The sequence below is a fragment of the Chiroxiphia lanceolata genome, chromosome 4, assembly GCF_009829145.1.
Source record: "Chiroxiphia lanceolata isolate bChiLan1 chromosome 4, bChiLan1.pri, whole genome shotgun sequence".
Taxonomy (NCBI): domain Eukaryota; kingdom Metazoa; phylum Chordata; class Aves; order Passeriformes; family Pipridae; genus Chiroxiphia; species Chiroxiphia lanceolata.
In genome coordinates this window covers 1,815,783-1,838,695 of record NC_045640.1, presented here as the reverse complement: position 1 = coordinate 1,838,695, position 22,913 = coordinate 1,815,783, and the positions used below count along the sequence as shown (strand labels likewise).

At 55.9% G+C, this 22,913-nt stretch overlaps 1 protein-coding gene across 3 annotated transcripts in view; it reads left to right on the top strand.

Moving 5' to 3' along the window:
• Positions 1-2,420: 2,420 nt before the first annotated feature.
• Positions 2,421-22,913, top strand: part of RAB11FIP5 (RAB11 family interacting protein 5) — a 37,622-nt gene continuing 17,129 nt past the window's right edge. For all 3 annotated transcript variants that reach the window (XM_032685728.1, XM_032685727.1, XM_032685726.1), the window contains exons 1-3: positions 2,421-2,841; positions 17,748-18,187; positions 19,969-20,683. In XM_032685728.1, the coding sequence (XP_032541619.1) occupies positions 2,462-2,841; positions 17,748-18,187; positions 19,969-20,683 (1,535 nt within the window). In that variant the 5' untranslated portion in view covers positions 2,421-2,461. The remainder of the gene's footprint in view (positions 2,842-17,747; positions 18,188-19,968; positions 20,684-22,913) is intronic.

Sequence of the window (22,913 nt, the reverse complement as noted above, 5' to 3'; positions counted from 1 at the left end):
TGAATATAGCTGGGGCAGAGCATCCCGACGGAAAAAACCGCCGGATTTTCCACAGTTTATCCCCTCGCTCGGCGGGGGGGGGCTTTTTGGGGCAGAACGTGGCTGTTCCCGCACTCGGCGGCTTCGTTCCCGCGAGCAGCGTCAGGAGCCCCAAAAAGCGAGGGAAGGGGGCGCAGGAATCGCTGATCACGGAGTTGGTTTCGGTTGGGAGGGACCTCAAAGACCGCTTAGTCCCCGTGTCCCCGCGGCCGAGCGGAACGGGCGCCTCCGGCCCCGGGAGCTCCGGGAACACGGAGCGGGAGCCGGGAGAGGGAGATGGGAGCGATAGGGCAGAGCGGGAGCTGACCCGGGACGGCCCCGGACATCCCTTATCACAGCGGGATCAGCGCTCCGGGCCCGGCGCCCGGCACGGCCCCGCGCCCTGACCTTGCTCCAGGGAATGGGATCGAGTTATGGGGTCAGGCAGCGGGTTTAATTAGGATTGGGGCCGCTGGGGGTGTGTTGGTGTGTCCCACACCCCGCTCCGGGGTGGGTATGAGGTGGAGCTCGGGGTGGGGAAAGGGGGTGTGTGGCTCGATGCCGTCGGGAATAATCCTGTTGGGATAGCAGGAATCTGCTCCTGTGTGTGTGAGGTCATGGGAGAATGGCACACGAGGGGATCTGCGAAGCCCCCAGGTTTGGGGGGGGCTGGGGGGGCTCCAGCAGCCAGAGGAGAACGTGCAGGTTGGAATGTGCAGGTGGGTGTTGGTGTGGGCACAGACACGCCAGGGTGTGGAATCACCTGGGCATGGACACATCTGGACATGGATACACCTGGATGTGGATACAGCTGGGCATGGACACACCGGGGTGTGGAATCACCTGAGCATGGACACACCGGGGTGTGGATACTGCTGGGCATGGACACACTGGGGTGTGGATACAGCTGGGCATGGACACACCGGGGTGTGGAATCACCTGGGCATGGACACACTGGGGTGTGGAAACAGCTGAGCACGGACACACCAGGGTGTGACATCACCTGGGCATGGACACATCTGGGCATGGACACAGCTGGGTGTGGACACAGCTGTGCATGGATACATGTGTTTGTGGCTGTTCCTTTATGTGCACGGACACACATGGATATGGACACACCTGGGCTGGGACACATCTGGACATGGATACACCTGGGCATGGACATGTGTGTGTGTGTGTGTGTGTGTGTTCCTTCATGTGCATGGACTTACCTGGGCATGGACACACCTGGACATGGACACACTTAGGCATGGACATGTGTGTGTGTGTGTGCGTGCCTTTATATGCATGGTCACACGTGGGCATGGACACGTGTGTATGTGTGTGTGTGTGTATTCCTTCATGTGCACGGACTTACCTGGGCATGGACACACCTGTACATGGACACACTTAGGCATGGACGTGTGTGTGTGTGTGTGTGTGTGTGTCCTTTATTTGCACAGACACACCTGGGCATGGACACACCTGTGCATGGACACATGTGTGTGTGTGTGTGTTCCTTTATGTGCACAGACACTTGTGCATGGACACACCTGGGCATGGACACGTGTGTGTGTTCCTTTATGTGCACAGACACATCTGGGCATAGACACACCTGTGCATGGACACGTGTGTGTGTGTGTGTGTTCCTTTATGTGCACAGACACTTGTGCATGGACACACCTGGGCATGGACACGTGTGTGTGTTCCTTTATGTGCACAGACACATCTGGGCATAGACACACCTGTGCATGGACACGTGTGTGTGTGTGTGTGTGTGTGTGTGTGTGTGTGTTCCTTTCTGTGCCCAGACACTCCCGTGTGTTTGCACATGCATGGACACCCCTGTGCTCACACACACGCAGGAGCCAGGCCGGGCAGGGCCAGGCCGGCAAAGCTGTGCCGGAGGTGCCGCGGGCTGTGGACACACCTGGGGCACAGGTGAGACCCCCAAACAGCCCCCCTGGGGTTGGGCGTGGCCCGCCCTGCTCTGACCCCGCCCCCCAACAACTCTGACCCCGCCCCCAGAAGCATGACCACGCCCCCGCCGTCTAGAGCCGTCGGAGGTGGGTGCGAGAAGGGGGCGGGGCCGGAGAGGGTCGTGGGCGGGGTTAACACCGGGCGGGGAGGAGGCGGGGCCAAGGGCGGTCATGGGCGGAGCTGGAGGAGGCAGGGGCGTGGCTAGCGCCGTTTGGGGCGGGGTCAAACCCTGTCGAGGGCGTGGTCAGCGCTGGGAGCGGGGGGCGCGGCCAGTGCTGTGGGGGCGTGGCCAGAGATTAGGGGGCGCGGCTAAGTGCCCGTTGTGGGCGGGGCCTGACCGTTGTGGGCGGGGCCGGGGCGGGGGCGGTGTCGCTCTCGCTGCGGCAGCGGCGGCTCCGAGCGGGGCCCGGCGCGGCCCTGCCCGCTTTTCGCGGCTCTTCCCCGCCCGTTCCCCGCCGTTCCCCCGGCTCCCCCCGGCCCGGCCATGGCGCTGCTGCGGGCGACCGCGCTGCCGGCCGAGGGCGGCCCGGCCTGGCTGCCCACGCACGTCCAGGTGACGGTGGTGCGGGCCCGCGGGCTGCGCTGCAAGGGCGGCACCGGCAAAGGCAAAGCGGGCGGCAGCGACGCGTACACCGTGATCCAGCTGGGCCGCGAGAAGTACAGCACCTCGGTGGCCGAGAAGAGCGGCGGCAGCCCCGAGTGGAGGGAGGAATGTGCCTTCGAGCTGCCCCCCGAGCCCGGGCCCCGCGCCGGGCTGGTGCTCACCGTGATGCACCGGGCGCTGGTGGGCATGGACCGATTCCTGGGACAGGCCGTGGTGCCCCTGGAGCCCGCCCGGCAGCGCGGGAGGGAGCCCGACGAGCGGTGAGTGCGGCCGGGGGGGCACAGCTGGGGGGGGGGGGTGGGGTCACTGGGTGGGTGTCCTGGGGTCACTGGCTGCTCCAGGGTGGGCATCATGGGGTCCTTGTGTATCCCAGGGTGGTGTCACGGCACCCCTGAATATCCCTGGATGGATGTCGTGGGATCCTTGTGCACCCCAGGGCGTGTGTCGTGGGGTCCTTGTGTATCCCAGGGTGGTGTCACGGCACCCCTGAATACCCCTGGATGGATGTCATGGGGTCCTTGTGCACCCCAGGGTGTGTGTCGTGGGGTCCCTGGGTACCCCACGGTGTGTGTCATGAGGTCCCTGGGTACCCCACTGGCGTCACGGAGTCCCTATGCTTGCCAGGATGGGCACATGGAACCCCTGTGTACCCCGGAATGAGTGTTATGGGGTCCCTGTGTGTCCCAGGCTGGTGTCATGGCATTCCTGGGTACTCCAGGATGGGTGTCGTGGGATCCTTGTGTGCCCTGGGCAGGTGTCTTGGGGTCCCTGTGCTCCCCAGGACGGGCGTCTTGAGGTCCCTGGGTACCTCAGGATGGGCATCAGGAGGCCACTGTGTGCCTGGATGGGTGTCAGGGGGTCACTGTGTGCCCCAGGGTGGCCACATGGAATCCCTGCATGCCGTGGGATGGCTGTCATTGGATCACTGTGTGGCCCAGGATGGGCGTTGTGGGGTCCCTGGGTACCCCAGGGTGGGTGTCCTGGGGTCCCTGTGTGCCCCAGGATGGGTGCTGGAGGAGGAAGGGCAGCACAGGACCCACGGACACTCTAAGGAGGGTGTCACAGGGATTAGGGTGTGATGGGGTCCAGGGAAGGCCTTTCCAAGAGGTCATCTGCCATCCATGGGCTGTGCATCCACTGGGAAAGGTTGTCACTGGGAAGGGTGTCCCAGAGGGTGGGGTGGGGTCTGTGTGTCACCCAGGAAGGACATTGCAGGACACGGGGTGTCACAGGGCCCGTGGATGCTCCAGGAAGGACGTTGTGGGGGATGTAGGACATCACGTGTGCTCCAGGAAGGATGTGGTGGAGGATGGGATGGCTCAGGGCCCCTCCATCCCCCCTGGAAGGAGACAAGGCACTGCAGGATCCATCCTCCCCCCGGGCAGGGGGGTCCAGGGGACGAGATGCCCCAAGGTCCCTCTGCATCCCGTGAGGGTTTTCCAGGGATCTGTCTCCTGGGAAGCCGTGGCACAGCTGCAGGTCGTGGTTTGTCCCCCCCCCCCAGCTCAGTGGGGCCATCGGTGTCACCTCCCAGTTTGGGGATCTGCACCCCAGCCCTGTGCTGCCTCCAGCATAAATCCCTGTTTGTGTGTGAATTCCTCGTCTTCCTCCTTCCCCGAGAAGGATTTAAAACAATCATAACGTTTCCGAGCCTTTGCCAAGCACAGAAATGCAGGAATGTGGCCGAAATTCCTTTAGGGAAGAAGTTTTTGGGGGCTTTGTTCCGGGCGGACCTGGCTGGGCTGTGCCTCCGGGAGTGTCCCCCCTGCTCCCTGGCCCCCTGGATCCCGGGAATTCAGCTGGATTGCTGCCCGAAGCTGCGGGCTTGGAGAGGGACCTCCCTCACCCCCCTACCCGGGGCAGCGGAGGGAGCGGGATCGGAGTGAAAAGGGACTGGAAAAACTTTTCCCGTGGAGAAAACGCGGCTCCGCAGCCCTTGGAGATTCCCGGTTTGCCCTAAAATGGGAGCGTGGGGAAGGAGGAGCGGTGACTAACCCCGGAGATGGTGTCTGGGTGTTTCCCCGCCGGCGTTTATTTTGCTTTCCTTAGCAAAATGCCTGGAGAGCGGGCGGTGCTGGGGCTGGATCGGGATTCTTGGGGGCCTAATTGAAACCAGGACGGCTCCGGAGAGAGCCACGGCCTGGCAGGAGAGAGGAGTGGTTCTGGCACGGGGGGGATGTGGGAGAACTCCCCGTCCGTCCTTCCTGTGGTTTTGGGATCGGAGCTGGGATAGGAGCTGGGAGCTCGAGGAAAGCCACGCTCCCGGTGGGAAGAGTTTATGGAGCTGTGCAAAGCAGGGGCCCCAGGGTTCGGGAGGCTGAGCCCATGGACTCGTCTCAAAGGTCTCCAAGGGCGTCAGGGGCTGTTAATCCCATGGGAGCAACGTCCAGCGTGGCTGGACAGCGTGTCACAGCTCCTGGTTATCCTGCATTGGATAGTCCTGGTGGCTTTGGGCTGTGAGGTTGGGCAGATCCCCAGGAATTTTTGAAAAGGCTCCAGGGAGACCTTTCAGCATCTTCGAGTTCCCAAAGGGGCTCCAAGAAAGCTGGAGAGGGACTCGGGACAAGGCATGGAGGGACAGGACAAGGGGGAATGGCTTCCCACTGCCAGAGGACAGGGATAGATGGGATATTGGGATGGAATTGCTGGTTGTGAGAGTGGTGAGGCCCTGGCACAGGTTGCCCAGATTCCTGGAAGTGTCCAAGGCCAGGCTGGGCAGGGCTTGGAGCAACCTGGGCTAGTGAAAGGTGTCCCTGCCCATGGCAGGGGGTTGGAACTGGATGATTTTCATGGTCCCTTCCAAACCAACCCATTCCATGATTCTCCAGCTGGCTCTCTGTCTCCCTCCGTTCCTGCAGCTTCGCTTGCATAAGGAAAACTTACTTCCCCTTGCAGTATTTGGGATCACAGAGAGCTTTTAAGGCTCTTTATCCTCACCCTTGGCCCCCGAGGATGGAAGTGAGCACGGAAAACATGGAGAGCTCTCACCCTGTGCCAGGAGCATCTCTGCTCACTCCAAGCCCAGAGCTGGAAGGTGTCCCCAGGGTGGGTGACAGCTTTGCAGCGTGGAAGAAGCTGCACTTTTTTTTTTTTTTTTTTTGGAGAGGACTCCCAAGGGCTGGAGCTCGTCCAGCCAGGTGGGAGAAGGATCGTGGGGAGTCCGGAAGCCACCGGAGCTTCCAACCGGCTCCTGACGTCTGGCGTGGCCCCCCATTGCAAACAACTTTTGTTTAGGAGGAAATTTTTTGAGTCCCAGATGAAAAAAGAGCAAAACAAACAGAGGCTCCCACCCTCCTGGCCCAGGCCTGTGCCCTGGAGATAACCGGGGGGGGTGGGAGTTGGGGCTGTGCCAGGCGCTGCTTTTTGGGATCCCGTCTCCGGCCCTCACTCCTGGGCACAAACCCGCTGCCAGCTGGGATGGGACCCTGCCTAAAAAAGGCCTCCATTGTCAGTGTGTTGACCTTGCTCTCGTTTTCCTGCCGATTTTTTTATTGCATGGAAACTTCACCGGTGGATAATTATGATCCTTGTTTTCGGCTCGGTGGAAAATGTTCCGTCAAAACTTGGACTCTTCTCCGGGAACGCGCCGGTGGCCGGGGGTGTTGATGAGCTGCTTTGTCCGGCTCAGTTCTCGGTGGTTTCAGTGTTTTGCCGGAAGAAAATCAACTCCTGGAGTTGCACAAGAGCAGCCTGAGAGCTCCCGTGGCCTTTTTGGGCATCCCAAGGCTTGTCCCACGCTCCGGCAGCTCCAGGGATTGGGCTTGGCAGGCAGAGCAGGCGCTGGGGATCCCATCATTTCTCCCTTTCCACTTGAGCCTTCCCACATCCAAAAAACCCTGTGCCTGGGCAGGATGCTCCTGGTCTTCACCTCCCAGGACCTGGTCCCCTGCAGTTCCCTGTGCTGCCTCATTTTTTGGGAAGCCAAAAAAACATGGCAGGTGGTGATTCCCTCCCAAAGCAGGGTCCAGCCCAGAAGAAGAGGGATTTTTGGGGTACTCACAAGGCAGCTGTTGCTTCTGCTCCCTGACATCCAGGAAATGCTCTTGGAGTCCCCCACAGGGTCTCCTCCTGCTTTCCCTGTGGTGTGGCAGCAAGACAGGGAGTGTCACCTCCATGTCCACAACATCAGCAGGAATCTGGGGAGGCTGGAAGTGCATCCAGCAAAAAACAAGTTTCCATCTGACACCCATCAGGCTGTGTTTTCATTAAGTCATGGAATGGTTTGGGTTGGAAGGGACCTTAAAGATCATCTTGTTCCAGACCCTGCCATGGGCAGGGACACCTTCCACTATCACAGGTTGCTCCAACCTGGCCTTGGACACTTCCAGGGATCCAGGGGCAGCCACAGCTTCTCTGCCCAACCTGGGACAGGGCCTCCCCACCCTCACAGCCAACAATTCCTTCCCAATATCCCATCTATCCCTGCCCTCTGGCAGTGGGAAGCCATTCCCTGTGTCCTGTCCCTCTACCCCTTGTCCCAGGTCCCTCTCCGAGGCACTTGGAGACCTTTTCCCCTCGGCCAAGGTGTCACATCCCTTGGGTGGGGTCTCAGCACTGAGGGGGGCAGGAGGTACCTGGAAACACCTGCAGGGTTGGACCCCGGATCTCACTGCGTGGGGACCCAAAATATCCTTGATTTTGCTGCCTGGGCGGTGGTGGGAAGGAGCAGTGGGCATCCAAAGCTTCCTGGGCTGGCTGAAGAAAACCCTAATTGTCATTCCTTCCTCTCTCCCTGCTTGGAAACACCATTTCCATTTGCCTGCTGTCCCTAAGACCTCCCAGCCCCTCGGAAATGGGAAAGGTTAACGCCGTGAGTCTGCTGGCCGTGCAAACACCGGGCTGCTGGAGCAAAATCCGGGGCTTTCCAGCACTGGGATCTCGTGTTGAAGGGGGCGATAAGTGTGGCAGGAGTCCTGATTCCTGGCTCTGGTGTTTTCCTGCAGTGCTTTGCAGTCATTCTCTGGTTGCTGCCTCGGATCGGGAGCGACGGCAGCGCGTGGCCGTCGGCGTCTCTGCGACAGGGAAGTTGCCTTGGGAGGTTGTTCCCCCTGCAAAATTAGCTCAGCTCCGAGTTCCCCAAAGCCCTTCCGTGCTTCACTTCACTTCCCTTTACTTGTTCCTGTTCCTCCCCAGCTGTGGAGGGGGAGCCTGGGCTTGTGTGGAGCCGCAGCATCTCCACCCTGGCAGCAGGAATGGGACAATCTCCTCCCGCTCCATCAGCAAAGGAGTTTCCCTCTGGGTGCTGAACTTCTCCAGCCTTGAGGCCACCAGGGCTTTTCCTGCTCCGTGCCGTGATGGAGCTCTTTTGGGCTGAGGCTCAGTGGAAATGAGACAGGGAATTCCTTGAGTTTGGGGGGAAGATGTCAGGGAGATGGGCCGAGACGGCGGAGAAGGAGTTTGTGAGTCCCAGCACTGCCTGGAGCTCTGTGGCTTGGCATGGAGAGGGAGAAGCAGCTGAGAGGAAGGAAAGGGCCGATCAAGAGGCAACTCCAGGGCTGATCTGGAAAATCAATAATGGGTGCTGTCCATCTGCTCAGCAGTATGGGGACTTTGGAGGCTCCCAAACTCCCTCAAGACCAAGGGATGATCCCCAAATCCCTGCCAGGGCTCTCTCACTAAGCCCCTCACCAGGCACTTTTCCCTCCCCCTCTGTGGTGGGAGTCATCACATCCCCTCCTTGCTGTGGCCAGTGCTTTCCCTGGCGCTGTCCTTGTGCTTTCCCAGGGATAGATCCACCCTAATCTCCTCCTCCAGCCCCTCTGGACCTGTGTCAGCTTGTGCTGTGCTTGTGGCCACCTCCCTCCCTCATCAAATTAAAAGCAGGAGCTCATTAGCAGTGGAGCCCTTCGGGGCTGTGGCATCTCTGGGATGTGGTGCTTGTTGTCATTCCCATCTCTGGGATGTGGTGCTTGTTGTCATTCCCATCTCTGAGATATCTGGGATGCTTGTTGTCATTCCCATCTCTGAGATATCTGGGATGCTTGTTGTCATTCCCATCTCTGAGATATCTGGGATGCTTGTTGTCATTCCCATTGCGGCTTTGACTCCTCCTGCATCTCCCAGGGGAGACTTTCACCCCCTTTCTGCTCCCAGTCGGGCACCAGCCGAGGCCAAAGCTCTGCAGTTGTGTCCTTGGCACGTCTGTCCTCAAGCCCGGGAGAGGAAGAGCCCTGGCAGGGGGTGGGGGAGGAAATCGCTGCCCCGTGATGGATTCGGGATGGAAAGTTTTAATCCAAGGGCAAGGAGGAGCCCTTTTCCCTGGGGGCTGCCATCACAGGTGCCCAGCGGGGCCAGTGAAGATCTTGGAGGTGGCCCAGGAGCAGCAGGGAGCTCCCTGGAGGCCCTGAGCTGTGATGAAACCCGTGTTTTGGGGCTGAAAACGCAGCTCTGGGGGGGGTTGTTGTGTCTCCTCTGAGCCAGGAAACGCCCTGGAGTGTCAAAATCAGGGGGAGGAGAGGGTCAGTGCTGCAAAAATCAGGTCAGGATGCTCTGTGTGCTTCGGGAGGGCAGCCAGGCCTCGGGATAACATCCTTGGTGGCTGGCTGGTCCCAGGCAAGTGTTTCCCCCCAGTTGTGACCCCCATGGTGCTTCACGGGGCTTTATTTTCCTCCTGCCTGCCCAGTTAACCCCATTTTCACCCATTTCCACTGCTGGTTTAAGGAGTTTAAGGCCCTTGCTCTGTCCTGCTCTGACTAAACTCTGATTTTCTTGGTTTTTAAAAGATATTGGAGTGGTTTGATCTCAAGTCTGGCATGTTGGGTTTGGTCTGTTGGTGGCCTGTTGCCCTCCATCATCTTAACCCCCCAAAAAGCTGCAGATTTGGGCTTTTCCCTCTGTTTCACACTAATTTTCAGGGCCCTGGTTTCCTCCAGCTGCAGAAAAACCTTCAGTCAGCTTGGAAAACACCTCGATCCTGTCAGAACAAAGCTCCGGATGCTGGGGTGGAACTGGTGCTGTTGCCTGTGCTGAGTTCAGCTGGTGCTTCAGGAGACTCCAAGGGGATTCCCTCCCTCCCCTACTGGCAAAGTGCCAGTCTTTGGTGCCCAGGAATGCAGGGTGGGCTCTGCCCTCTGCCCCTCTCGCCCTCCAAGGGATGGCTCAAAAGCAGGAGAGGAGCTTTTGGGAGATGCTCCTCGTGATTCCCCAGGGGGGAATCTTGGGGGTAGAGGAGTCCAGGAAAAACCTGGCATCCTCTCCACACGTGGTGTGTCAGGTGAAAATGGCCCTTTAAGCCTTCGCTGCTGGGTCTCTTCCCACCCTGGAGCTTGTTGGAGCCTGCCCTTGGCACAGGTGTGCACATTCCTGCCCTGGGAATTTGCTTGCCCAGGCTGGGACACAGGGTTTGGCTTCCGGGATAGGGGTTTGGGGACTCCATCCCTGGAGCAGCATCCCATGGATCCGAGTGTCTAACCTGCTGCTGAGCTCAAAATTCATTCCATTTTTCCTTTTCCTCCCCTTTTTTGTGTGTGTGACTCATTCCCAGGAGCCTGTTGATGTGACAGATGGACAATCCATGCGTGACCTGTTGCCAGAGTGGGTGTAGCCGGTATTTTAAGCTCCTTGGAGCCCTTGGGCTTGGTGTCCCTTTGGAGAACCGGCATTCCCAAGCCTCCCCTTGCCTCTGGGAACTGAGTTCTCCATACAAACCCCGCCGTGATCCTTTTCCCAGCTGGAAATAGGAAAGGATTTGCAGCAAAAAAACGTGTTTCTCCTGCCCATCCCGTGCACGTCGAGGTGCTCCAGGGGAACCTGTGGAGCAGCTCCTTGTGCTTTGCAATCCTGCAAAGTCAGCTCTGGGCTTGGCTTTTTTTTTTTTTTAACCTTGGAATCTCGTGCAGCAGGTGATTGGATCACCCTCTCCCATCCTCACACAGGGACCTTGTCCCCATGTCTTGTGGTGCTCGGGAAGTTCACCTCACTTGGTGACCCCAAACGTGGTTTATTGGCTTGTTGGCAGCTGGGAAAACATGGGAAAACACAAACCTTGGATGCTCTGGAGTGGATAAATGCAGCTGGAGTGATCTCCTGACTCCTGCTAGTACTGACTCCTCCAAGTACCACTTATAAATATTCCATGCTCCATTTTACAGTTCCTTAAATCTTCCCTCCTCCCCTCTTCCCATCCTGTGCTGGAGAGAGGAAAAGCCTCGGATTTTCTCAGCCCAGAGTGGTTTGAGATGAAGTTACTGCCCATGTTGTTGTGTCCTGGTGGCTGAGAGCTCTTCTCCATCCCTGGTGTCTGTCCTGTTCCAAAAATTGTCCCCCTCTGTGCCATCACATCCCCCTGTTTGCCTCTGCCAGCTGGCACAGGAGCTGTAGGGACAGATTTGGGAACAGTGGGGTGGTTGGGAAGCATCCTCTATCTCCTCGGAGTACAGGGACAAGGAAACAACTCCTCTGGGGGCTCTGTGGGTCACCCCAGTTCCCCCATAGCCAAGAAGGGGGTCCTGTGGGGCATTCCATGCAGGAATGAGGATGCTCAGGACCTTGCCAGGATGGACCTTGTCCATGGAGCCCTGAGGTGCTGCAGGATCCATGCATGATGTGCCATGAGCTTGGACACAAGCAGGGCTGGGGTTATTCCTGGTTTTCAGGCCGTTCCCTACCACTGAGTCCCACTGGAGTGACACTATCCCTGTTCCCAGCCCATGAGCCATGGGATGAGCCTTTCAGCGGGGCGTGGATGTAAGTGTAGGTCAGTGGATCTTCTCCCCTGGGTTCCTGGTTGTCCCAGTGGGCTATATCCTGTTCCACCCCTCACCACACCTTCCTTCCTGAGGAATTCCATTTAGGCAGCACCTCTGGAGCTGGCTGTGGCAAAGCTGGAGCCCATTAGAGGGGCAGGGCAGAGCTGTTTCATCGAGTTGTGTAACGAGCTCGGGGTAGGAGGGGTTTGGTTTCCACAAGTTCTGTTTTCGAGCACTTCTCGGAAGGATGGAGAGATGAACTTCCCACCTCAGCTGCTCCATCTGCAGGGTTGGGAATCAGCCCTATGTTTATTTTTCCAGCTGTGCTTTTAGCAGCTCCCAGGGCTCACCTGGCAAAACCAGCCGTCCAAAACCGACCCGAAAACCGACGCTGCGGAAAAGCTGCCGGCGGGGGAAGGAACACGGAGCCAGACAAAGAAAAGCACAAAATTCCCCGGGGTTGGGTTGTTTTCCACCCCTGTGCTTCCCTTCCCAGGCAGGTGAGCTGCAGCTCTTGGCTCACCGAAATCTTCTTTGCTGTGCTCTCGAGGGGGTTGTGCCAAGAGGAGCCAACGTTCTTGTTTTCCCTGGATCACCTTTTCTGTGCTCAGAGCTGCTCTGTCACTGTAGCAGCCCAAATAATCCTTAATTTAAGACTTGGGGCTCTTCTCTCCATCTCCAGCCAGGCTGACCTTGTTGCAGGGATGAATCAGCAGTAAATGTCAGGCTGATGTGATCAGGGAAGAGGCTTTGGCTCCGTGTTGGGATGTGTCTGTCTCCAAAGTGTGGTTCAGGCGGATGAGTTGGGCAGGGCAGGAGAATTCCTGCTCAGTTTGAGACAAACCTCGACCACCCTGACAGTGCTCAGTGGTTTTGGGAGGCTTTTGGGAAGCACCTGATGGTTGAAGTGCTCCAGAAACACTCCAGCTGTGCATCCCTAAGGGACTTAATTTCCCAAGGAAGTGCTGGTAAAGCACTGGGACCAGTTTGAGGGTGAAACTGGAGACCCTCGTGCCCAGAGTGTGTTGAGCAGCTCCGGTGGGGCGAGGTAGGACCAGCTGAGCTGGAAGTTGGACAGGGATCTCTTGGGGAGCCCAGCTGGAGTCATGGGAGAGCAAAGGTTGTTCTCCTTGGAAGGACCCATGTCCTCCCTGGAAGTGGAGCAGGATGGTGCCTGTGGCAGCTCCGAGAGTTGTGTTGTGTGCAATGTGTTACTCGTCCAATTTCGTCCCGGTGTCCATTGGTATTCCCAAACCAGTGAAATGAGCTTGGATCACTCCAGGGCTTTGGCATGCTGATCCCTGAAGCTGCTGATGGGCTGGAAGCCTTGGCTTTGTGTTTGGTTTTGTGCTGAGGGAGTTGTTTGGTCAGGAGGAGGGTGTGGAAGGGTGATGGAAAACCTCGGATCACGGGCAGCATTGTTGTTCCACTGGGGTTGGCTCAGAGTCCTGGTCATCCCAGCAGCTTGTCCTCCCATCCCAGGAGGTTCTGGTGTTGGCTCTATGTCCTGGTCATCCCAGGAGCTTGTCCTCCCATCCCAGGAGGTTTTGGGGTTAGCTCTGTGTCCTGATCATCCCAGGAGCTTGTCCTCCCATCCCAGGAGGTGCTGGGTTGTCTCAAACCCAAAGGAATATTCTCATTGACAGGGAGAAAATCATGCCCAAGCAATTCCATACCCAGCAGAAGGTTCCAAGGAGTGGGGTGTCCCTGTGCTCCCCATAAACTGCCACCTGTAGCCCAAGGGAGGACAAAGAGCAAGGAGAAGAGGATGGTGCTGACCCTGAGCAAATCCATCCTGTCCTCATCCCTCCTTAGCAAACATCCCTACGCTCCTGTTTCCACTCCAGGGTGTTTTTTCCCTTTGCTCAGCACTGGCCGCCTTTCCGGTCCGGGATGCTGCTGGAGGATGAGGGGGGGAAGCACGTGTTTTTTTGGGAAGCTGGAGATACAGCAGTGCTTTGTGTGCAGCTCCCCGTGCCTCCAATTGATCCTGGCAACAGCAAATGTAAAAATAGACGCCGGGTGCCTTCTCCCAAACTTGCCTTTTGGCAGCCGCTCCCTTCGAGTCTCCGTGGAAATGAGTGGGAGGAGGGAGGGAAGGGATTCACTCCGAGTGTCTGGAGGCAGTTGGGATGTGCTGATTAACCAGGGTGACCTAAATGAGTGAGCACAGCCACGGGGTGGGGGCTGGGGAGGTCTCTGCCACACATGGATGCTCACAATCCGTGTTCCCAGCTTCCAAACCCCTTGGAGCACCTCTGGCTTCCCAGGAGCTGCGCCGGAGCTCGCAGGGGCCTCCAGGTGCTTCCCGTTTCCGAGGGGTTCTCTGTTTGAGGTTTCCTCTCCCGGCCCCCTGTGATGGGGTGAGTTGCTGTTTTCTTCCCCCTCAGCCATCCCCAGGGCCTGGGGGGCTCTCCAGCCTCTTCCCTGCCACAGAATCCATGGAGGACAGATCCTGGAATCCCCAGTTTTGGGGGGATTCACCTCCAGGACGGTGCAACACTGCACCGAGGTGCTGGATCCAGGGAGTGTCAGAGGGAAGAATACACATTTTTTTTTTAGGAAAAGCTGATTTCCTGAGCCTGTGGTTTGTGTCTCCAGGCTGAATTCCCTGGATGTGTCCCATTGGAGATATCCCTGAGCACACCTGGCTCTCCACGTGTCCAGGGCTGAGGTGTCTCAGCAGGAGCATCACTGATGATCCAGCAGTAGCTCATGGGGGGAAGGAGCAGTTCTCCACAGAGCAGAAGGATGTGGATTTAGGACCAGCAGGCTGGGAAGCAGCTGGATTCATCTTCTGGGATGCCCCTTTCCAGCTGCAGGGAGCAAGGGAAGGAGCACAGACTGGGGGGGGCCAAGCACATCTCCTTAGGTAGGAGCAATCCTGCTCCCCATCACCACCAGCTCTGGCTCTGGGACAAGACAGCCAGTTTAATTTAATTTTAGCCTAGTGTTAATCTAATTTTAATTTAATTTTTTTAACTGTTGGACTGTGCCCCCTCCAAACCTTGCTAAGAACCCTCGGAGCAGGTGGCTGGAGATGAGTGTCTTATCCAGGATGTCCTGGGCAACGAGGAGCTGGATCCAAGCTGGTGCCACCTTCCTCAGGAGAGGCTTCCAAAACACCCCCAAGAAGCAGATCCTTGTGGTCCCATATCCCTGGTGCTGGATGTGCTTGGCACATCTTCCTCCCTCTCCCTGTGCTCCTCCAGCACCTCTTCCAGAGTCCAATTAACATAACCCACTTCTGCTGTTTCAAGCCTGGAAAAGGGGTTTTGTGGGCAGAACTGGTTTGTTTTTCCAGGTGTATCCTCTATTTCCATAAAAGAGGTTGTGGCCCCCTTCAAAATGTGACCTTGGGCGGCCCCAATCCAGAAACCCCCAGCCAGGGAAGAAATATGGGAAACCAAGGGCTGTGGGATGGGGTTAATAGTGAAAAAATGCTGTGGAATTTTGATTTGTAGCTGGGCTGGGACTTGCAGCCCTCCCTGAGCCCAGGCAGTGTTTGCACCTCCCTTTTCCACTGGGACTGATTCATAAAAACCCAGGAACACACAACGTGTGGAACAACTTAATCCTCCCAAACACTCGTCTGGTGCCACCAACTTAGAGCTGAGCCTAAAAATAGCCCTGTTGCCTGTTGGAGGTGTAGTCCTGACTGTTTGCCGACTGTGGATGAGGTCTTGGGATCCAAAAATAGCTCCTTAATCCCACGCCAGCACAAACAGAGGCTTTTCCTTGAACAGATGCTTTTTGGAGCAGCTCAGGCCGAGCCCCCAAATTCCTTTTAATGCCCACAAGGTTGGAAGGGATGGGATGGGAGATGCTGTTCCCTCTCATCATCCTCAAAAGCTCGTGCCTTTCCTTGTGTTAATCCACCCAGATTCCTCCTATTTTTTTTTTTTCCTGGGATGACATAAGGTGTAAAAACTACTTTCAGGAGGTTTTTTTTTTTTGTTTTTCCTGTGAAATGATTCAACCCTCAAATCTCTCCTGTCCCAGCTGCCAGGCTGCTCCAGCCCTTCCCTCTTGAACTTCTTCCAGCTCTTGAATTCAACTAAACAGTATTGGATGTTCCAGGCAGCCTTTTCCCCTCCAATCCTACGGGAAGTGTCCTCCTGACTCACCTGCTCCTTCTCCCTGGTGGTGGATCGGCCCATTCTGGTGTCTTTTTGCTGCTGGTGTTTTGCTCTAAGGGGTTAATGCTGCTTTTTTCCCCCATGGATTTTGTTTTTCCTGCCTGCCTGGATATTTTCAAGCTCAAAGCCTGGGTACTGAAAATTGTGCAGTGGGAATCCTGTGGGGTGGGATAAGGGAGTGGTGGGAACAGGAATGCACTCACTGGGGATTTAATTCTGTGTGTGTTCCCAGCAAAGTTCCAGGCTCTGTCCTTCCTGCATTTTGAATTACTTGGTGAAGGACCTGGGCGCTTCCAGCTGTGCACTTGGAATATTTATCAGGGAATTACAGGTTCTGTGCCCCGTTCATAGAATGGTTTGGGTTGAAAGGGACCTTAAAGTTCACCTTGTTCCACCCCTGCCACGGGCAGGGACACCTTCCACTAGACCAGGTTGCTCCAAACCCCATCCAACCTGTTCTTGGACAATTCCAGGGAATGGTGTAGCCTTCCCAGGCTTCCCAGCTCCTCCCTTCATCCAGGATGTGATAATTTCCCTGACAGCAATAGGGAAACTTCTGGAGAACACAATTCTACTTCTCTCCTTGCCCTGGTGATTTCAGCCTGGTCACACCCACCTCCATCCCAGCACATTTTTCTTCCCTGTTTTTTTTTTTTTTCTTCTCAGTGATTTTGCTCTCCAAGTGAATGTAAAACACCATTGGGATATTTATTTTCTGGGAAAATGTTAACCCAGGTCCAGAAATGTCTTCCAGCTCCCATTGCTGTGTCTTTCACCCAGGAAGGACAACGTGGAGAAACAGGGTCTGTCCTGAACCTACAGATTTCCTTGGGCCTTGTTAAGGGGAATTTGAATCATAAATTCATCTTTTAATACTTTGATTTGGGAGGGAGCAGAGCTACCAGGGCAGTGGCTGTGCTGGAGACCTGCTCATCCTGCTGCAGCTGCCCTGGGAAGCAGCGCCTGGAATGGGGCAGAAAGATGGAGCATCCTGTGGGAGAAGGGAGCGAAGGACAACTGGGTTGGCAGTGATTTTTGGGAAGAAACTGTTCCCTCACAGCCTGTGTTTGGTGCTGCCCCATCTGAACATGGAAATGGAGAACTAGAAGGTGGCTCTGGGCATGTCTTGCTGTGGTGTCCTCTCTCCCACCTTTCATTCCCACTGGCAGGAAGCAAGACCCCTCTCCCAGAGGTTGCTCCGTGCCCTTCGCGTGGAAGGATTGGGACCTAAATGGAGGTTGGGATTATTTTTGCCTTGTGCAGTGGATGGTTTGGAGGCTTTTCCCATGTTCCTGCCATGCAGAGCTCTGGAGCACAGTCCATATTCCAGGTTTTGTGTGGGGCAGGACAACGGGAAGCATCCCTGGGATCCCGCTGTGGAGTCAGTGGGAGCCTCTGAGCGGGTGGACATGGCCAGTATCTCCTTCTGGAGCTCTCACCAGGCAGGAAAATTCCATCAGCCAGCTGTGGGAATGCAGATATTTCCCAAAAATCAGTAGTCTGAGTAGGGTTGGGTTGAGTAGTTGCTTCACAGAAGGTTCTCCTTCCCATAAAGAACTCCCGGGATTCACCATCCTCGAAGCACTTGATGCAAGGACACTCTGAGTCAAACCTGAGCACATTTATTTCAGGTGAGACACAGAAGGTCTGGCAGAAAGTTATTTTGATGGATGTTGTTGGGAGCCTTTGCCATTCCGGGTCTACCTGTGCCTGGAAGGATTTGTTGAGTCACCGGCTCTGGAATATTTCAGCCAGGAGCACAAAGCACCGTTGGCTTTGTTTTCTTTCCAACCTGAGCTCCCAGCAACCTGACAAGTGACCCTACAAAAACTGGGCCAATGGTAGCAGCATTCCCTGGAAAAGCACAGTGGTGTCTGACACCAAGGTGGCATTTTCCAGGTTATTTAGTGGAAGGACAGTGTTTAGGATAAGGGTAGGGATGGAGATGGAGCTCTTAGTGCCATGGTGGTTGAGGGGTGTCTCTGACTCAGGTTTTAGGTGGTACCTGGGACTCTTAGAACAGAGTCATGGAATCATTAAGGTTGGAAAAGCCCGCCAAGATCATGGAGTCTAACCTGTGACTGATCCCCACCTTGTCACCCAGCCCAGAGCACTGAGTGCCGTGTCCAGTTGTTCCTTGGACACCTCCAGGGGTGGGAACTCCACCACCTCCCAGGGCAGCCCCTTCCAAAGTTTAACAACCCTTTCCATGAAGAAACTCATGCCGGATAGCACCGATGCCTTCTCCCACCCCAGCAGCGTCTTCTCCAGAGTTTTCCTGGCTTGTGACTCTTGGAAATGACAGAGGCACCTTTCCTTTTCTTTCCTCTCTGGCTCCAGGTGGCACAAGCTGCACTCCAAGGCCGGGAAGAAGGAGAAGGAGCGGGGTGAGATCCTGGTGAGCATCCAGTTCACACGGAACAACCTCACGGCCAGCATGTTCGACCTGTCCATGAAGGACAAACCACGGTCACCCTTCGGGAAGCTGAAGGACAAGGTGACAGGCAAGAAGAAATACGACCTGGAGTCGGCCTCTGCCATCATCCCCAGCAGCCTGGGTGGCCTGGACGTGGAGGATGACTATGAAATGGGGGGCAAGAAGGCCAAAGTCAAGGGCTTTTTCCTGAAGAACAAGCTGCGCAAGTCGTCCCTGACGCAATCCAACACGTCCCTGGGATCCGACAGCACCATCTCCTCTGCCAGCCTGAGCTTGGCAGCAAATGTTCCTGAGGTAACCAAATCCCCGAGCAGACACAGCAGTCTGTCCATGGAGCGCTCTGGTAAGAGGATCATGGATAATCCCTCCCCCCCCTTTTTTTTTCCCCCCGTTCTTTTTTTTTCCTTTGTAAAGGACTGTTGAGACTTTCTTGCAAATCTGTTAACTAATTACTGACCTAATCATGGAATCGTAGGAATGTGGGGTTATTTGGGTTGGAAAAGCCCTCTGAGATTGTCGAGTCCAACCGTTCCCCAGCACTGCCAAGGCCACCAATGACCCCTGTCCCCAAGTGCCACATCCACAGGGATTTTAAATCCCTGCAGAGATGGGGACTCCACTGCTGCCGGGGCTTTGTCAGGGATGGACAACCATGATGAAATTTTCCTCAGTATCCAACCTGACCCTCCCCTGGCACAGCTTGAGGCTGTTCCCTCTCCTCCTGTCCCTTGTTCCCTGGGAGCAGAGCCCGACTCCCCCCAGCTCCCCCCTCCTGTCAGGGAGTTGCAGAGAGCCAGAAGGTCCCCCCTGAGCCTCCTTTTCTCCAGGCTGAGAATCAGTGTCCTGCAAAAACCTTCTGAGATCTTCTGCCTTCTTCCTTTGTGCTTGGCAGAACGGGGAGAAACATCCAAGATTTTGCTTTTCCGTGCCTGGCTCACGTCGATGCTCCCTGTCCTTCCCACAGCGCCACGAGCTCCCGGGATACGAGGGTTCCTCAGGGCTGTCTCTTCTCACCCCTCAAAGCAGGTCCCTGACACTGGAAGGCCCCAGGAGAGGGCTGGGGGAAGCTGCTGCTGCCCTGCACTGGGTCACTGGTCTAACGAGCCACCTCCGGCTTGGAGGCAAAGCCGGAGCAGTGCCCAGTTCCCGGTGATTAAAACAATCCGAGCTCTTGGCGCCCGGAGAGCGGCGATTTCCAAACAAAAAAGGCCCTTGTAGGGAATTAATTCTCGCCATCCCTTGAAAATGAAATATGTAATTAGGTGGTTTAATTGGCTGGCCACAGCCAATTCCCGGATTGGGTGGGAGGTGCCAGGGGGTTTCTGCTGGATGACGTTCCCACATGTCGTGTCCGTGGCTGGAGAGCGAGTCGAGACACCGCTCTGATCCCATCATCCTTGGGATGAACCTTCCATCTAATGCCAGTTCCCGTGGCAGGGGCTTAGAACTAGAGAATCTGTAAGGTGTTTTCCAACCCAAACCGTTCCATGATTCTATGAAGGAAACATCTCCAGCCAGGAGGGGAGAGCAGCTGGTTGTCACCTCAATCCAGGCAGTCCTTGTCTCTGGGTTCTCCGTGATTTTTAACCCCAAAAGTCTGCAGTATCCACAAGGTTGTAGAATCATGGAATTGTTAAGGTTGGAAAAGACCTTTAAGATCCTCAAGTCCAACCCTCAAGGCAGTTGGGAGGGAGATGAAGGCATTGGATTCTCCTGGCTTGTCACACCTGGCTGGTTGGAGAAGAGCTCATGGCCTTGTCATCTCCTAATCATGCAAACTCCAAAGTCACACAGAAGCATTAAACCCTCTAAGTAGTTTCTGGGGAGTTTCTTGCATTTGTTATCCATCTCAGATCCTCTCAGATCCTCTCAGACAAGGGGCTTATCATGTTACAGAGTCTCCTCTCTGAGTCCTGCAGTGGGAGGTGATGTGCTCAGGGAAGATACTGTGTGTCCTGGATCCCCACTTAGTTGTGTCCCGGGCTCTGCATTCCAAATTTAATTATAATCCAGTGGAGCCTGGGAGCTGGGATGACTTCCAGGCTCTCTTTAGTGTTTGCAGGTAGGAGATAACGCTGCTTGTCACGTCCTCACCTCTGTTTTGTGCTCAATCTCCCCCCCCAGTGAAAGACTATTTGCCGTCTCCCAAGCTGACCCACAAGAGAGCGTTCAGCGACGACGTCTCCCAGGTCAGCCCCGTCCTGGAGCCCAAAGCAATCCAAAGCCTGAAGCCAAAGAACGATCCCGTGTCCCGTTCTTCCCTCTGCATCAACGGGAGCCACGTTTACAGCGACGAGCCCGCCCCGAAGAGCCCCGCGCTGGTGCCGCCCGGCTCTGCCCCGCTGCCCGTGCCCGCCGTGCCCAGGAGGCAGGACGAGGGGTTCGGCTTCACCCCGCTCCATCCCGACCCCCACGAGGCGCCCTGGGGGGTCGGCGGCTTCGAGAGGCCTCAGCAGAGGGACGAGCCGAGGTTCATCCCGTCTCCTCCCAGCTTAGCCCTGCAGGAAGAGCTCAAGGTTTCCACGAAGGCCGTCACCCTCAGCAACCACCTGGGCAGGGCCAGGATGGAGGAGAGCAGCCGCCTGGAGAACAAGCCCACCCAAGCCGCGGCACCCGTGGGCTTCTCCTCGGACAAACAGCCCGAGGAGGCGAGGAAGGAAGAGAAGAAACCAAAAGGTGGCTTCTTCCACCACGGGGGCAACCGGAGCGAGGCGGGGAGCAAAGGCCAGGGGGAGAAAGTGGGACCCTCCGTCCAGGCCGCGGTGGCAGGAGACGAGAGGAGTAAGAGCAGCAGCTGGTTTGGTTCAAAGGAGCCCAAAGATTCCCCTCAGAAACCCAGGTCAGTGGAAGGGGGGGTGTGGAGATATCCAGGCTGTTAATTCCTGCCCCAAATTCCCATCTTCAGAGGCTGGCAAACGCTCCCGGGATCGGCGGAGCGCCGGCCCCGCTGCTTGGGCAAGGCCACAGCAGGGAAGAGGCTTCCTTGGTCTTAAATGTCTCAAAGGGAAGGGGGTTTTTCCTGGGTTCTCTCCTGGCTTCTGCCACAGCCCAACTCTGTTTATCCTTGTGGGATGTGTTTTCCACTCAGGGAGGGAGGGATCCCCTTCGTGGAGAGGTTTCCCTCTGCAGGGTGAGGCTCAGGGTGTGGTCATACCAGGTGTTTCTGTGGCCTTGAAATTAAGGATCATTATCCTTTAATTAGCTAAAAAGGCTTCCCTGGAAGCCAGTGTGGGATGTGGGATATCATGACATGTAATCACATTATTTTTATTAACCTCCCACCCCTTCTACGTGGTCTGGTCCGGTCACTTTGATAACTTGAGATATTATTAATAGTCCCAAAGTAACTAATCCCAACCCTGCTCTTTCCTCTTCCCATCCCACCCAGCCTTCCCTTCTCCCAGTTATGAATCTCTAACTCTTCTTGCTTTCTGTGATGATTCATCCCCCCCAAATCCTCAGCCCTGCCTTTGTGGCACACAAAGGGTGATGTTTGTGCTGTTTCTGTGAGGAATTTATCACTTGTGTCCATCCCTAGAGCCCCCAGGAGCTGAGCTGGGAGTCCAGAGGTTTTTTTTTCTGGCTGTTTTTAACCCATTTCCTCCCTTTCCCTCAGGAAATGGGTTAAAAACAGCCAGAAAAAAATAACCAGGAGTCGAGAGCTGGTTGAATCTACAAGGTTGATTCATTATAGGGGTTTTCTAATCTGGGCTGACTTTAACCTAATTTATTCAGCAGAAGGATTTGAATTCAGTCTAAGCCTCCTTTAATGAGGAGGCCACTCGTGGTTTATTCCATCTAAAGAGGCTCCCACATGGGTTAAACCTTTTAGAGGGATGAGCACATCCCTCAGCCTGGCTTCAGGACAGGGGCAACTCCCGAAATTCCTCCTCCAGAATTCCTACTCTCCTCACCCCACACAAAGCCTTGAGGCTCCACGGGCAGAGCTGGGGAAACTGAGGCAGGCGGGAGCTGCTTCCCTGGGTCAGGAATATCCCATCTCACAGGCCCGAGGCTCTTTCCCCCCCAAAACTGTCATGGGAGAGAGAAGGTTGGCACAAAGGGATGGGAAGGACCAGGCAGGATGTGAGAGCTCCATCCTCAAGCTGCTCCAGCAGCAGGAGAGACAACTGGGAGATCCTTGGACTGCATTCCTATGGATGGGTCTGTCATTCCCCATCCCTGGAAGTGTCCAAGGCCAGGTTGGACAAGGCTTGGAGCAACCTGGGATAGTGGGAGGTGTCCCTGGTTGGAACAAACTGATCTTTATGGTCCTTTCCAACCCAAACCATGCTGTGATTCCATGATTCCCAGGACACTTGAAACCCTGGTAGGGATTTGGTGCCACATCCCAGTGCCAGATTTGTGGATGAGCCTAAAGGACATCTTTATGCTGAATCCTGTCATTGAGGAAGGACAGACTATTCCCTCTCAGGATTGTTCTTTTAATTTTTCCATCTAATTTTGGGACAATAAACCTGCTCTTTAAGTCCTAGAATAAAAAAAATCAAGCCATAAAAATCCTGCTGTATCCAGGCAGGAATTCCACAAGCTGCCTGAGCCAGCCAGCAAAGCACTGTGAGCGTGGGATGCCATGGGAAAGGATGGGATGGAACGGGATGGGAGCTGCCCTCTGCATCTCCCTCTGGAGCCTTTTCCTTGGAAAGTGGGTGAGAAACCAGTGGGTTTCCTCCTGCTGGGAAGTTCTGGGAAGGAGGCAGGTAGGGCTGTGTGTTCCAGCTTGATACAGGAGCTGTGCCTGTCCCACTCCCCTTGGACACAGCTGATTTCAAGGCAGGGGTGTCTCGATTCCAGCTGGAATTTGGTTCCTGGAACATCCAGCCCAGCAGATAATCACAGAGGTGCCCTTAAACTGCTGGTTTCTAACAATCCCTGCCTTTCCTAAAATGCTGGACACATTCCCACTGTTACTCCTTTCCCAGAGGGTTTTCACTCCATGTTTTTTTTTTTTTAAATCCACTTCAGTGCTCTCACAGTTTAATTTCAAGCTCAGCCGAAGCCGAGCTTTGCTGGGAGTCATTTTGCCGAGGATCCCGTCTGTCTTTACA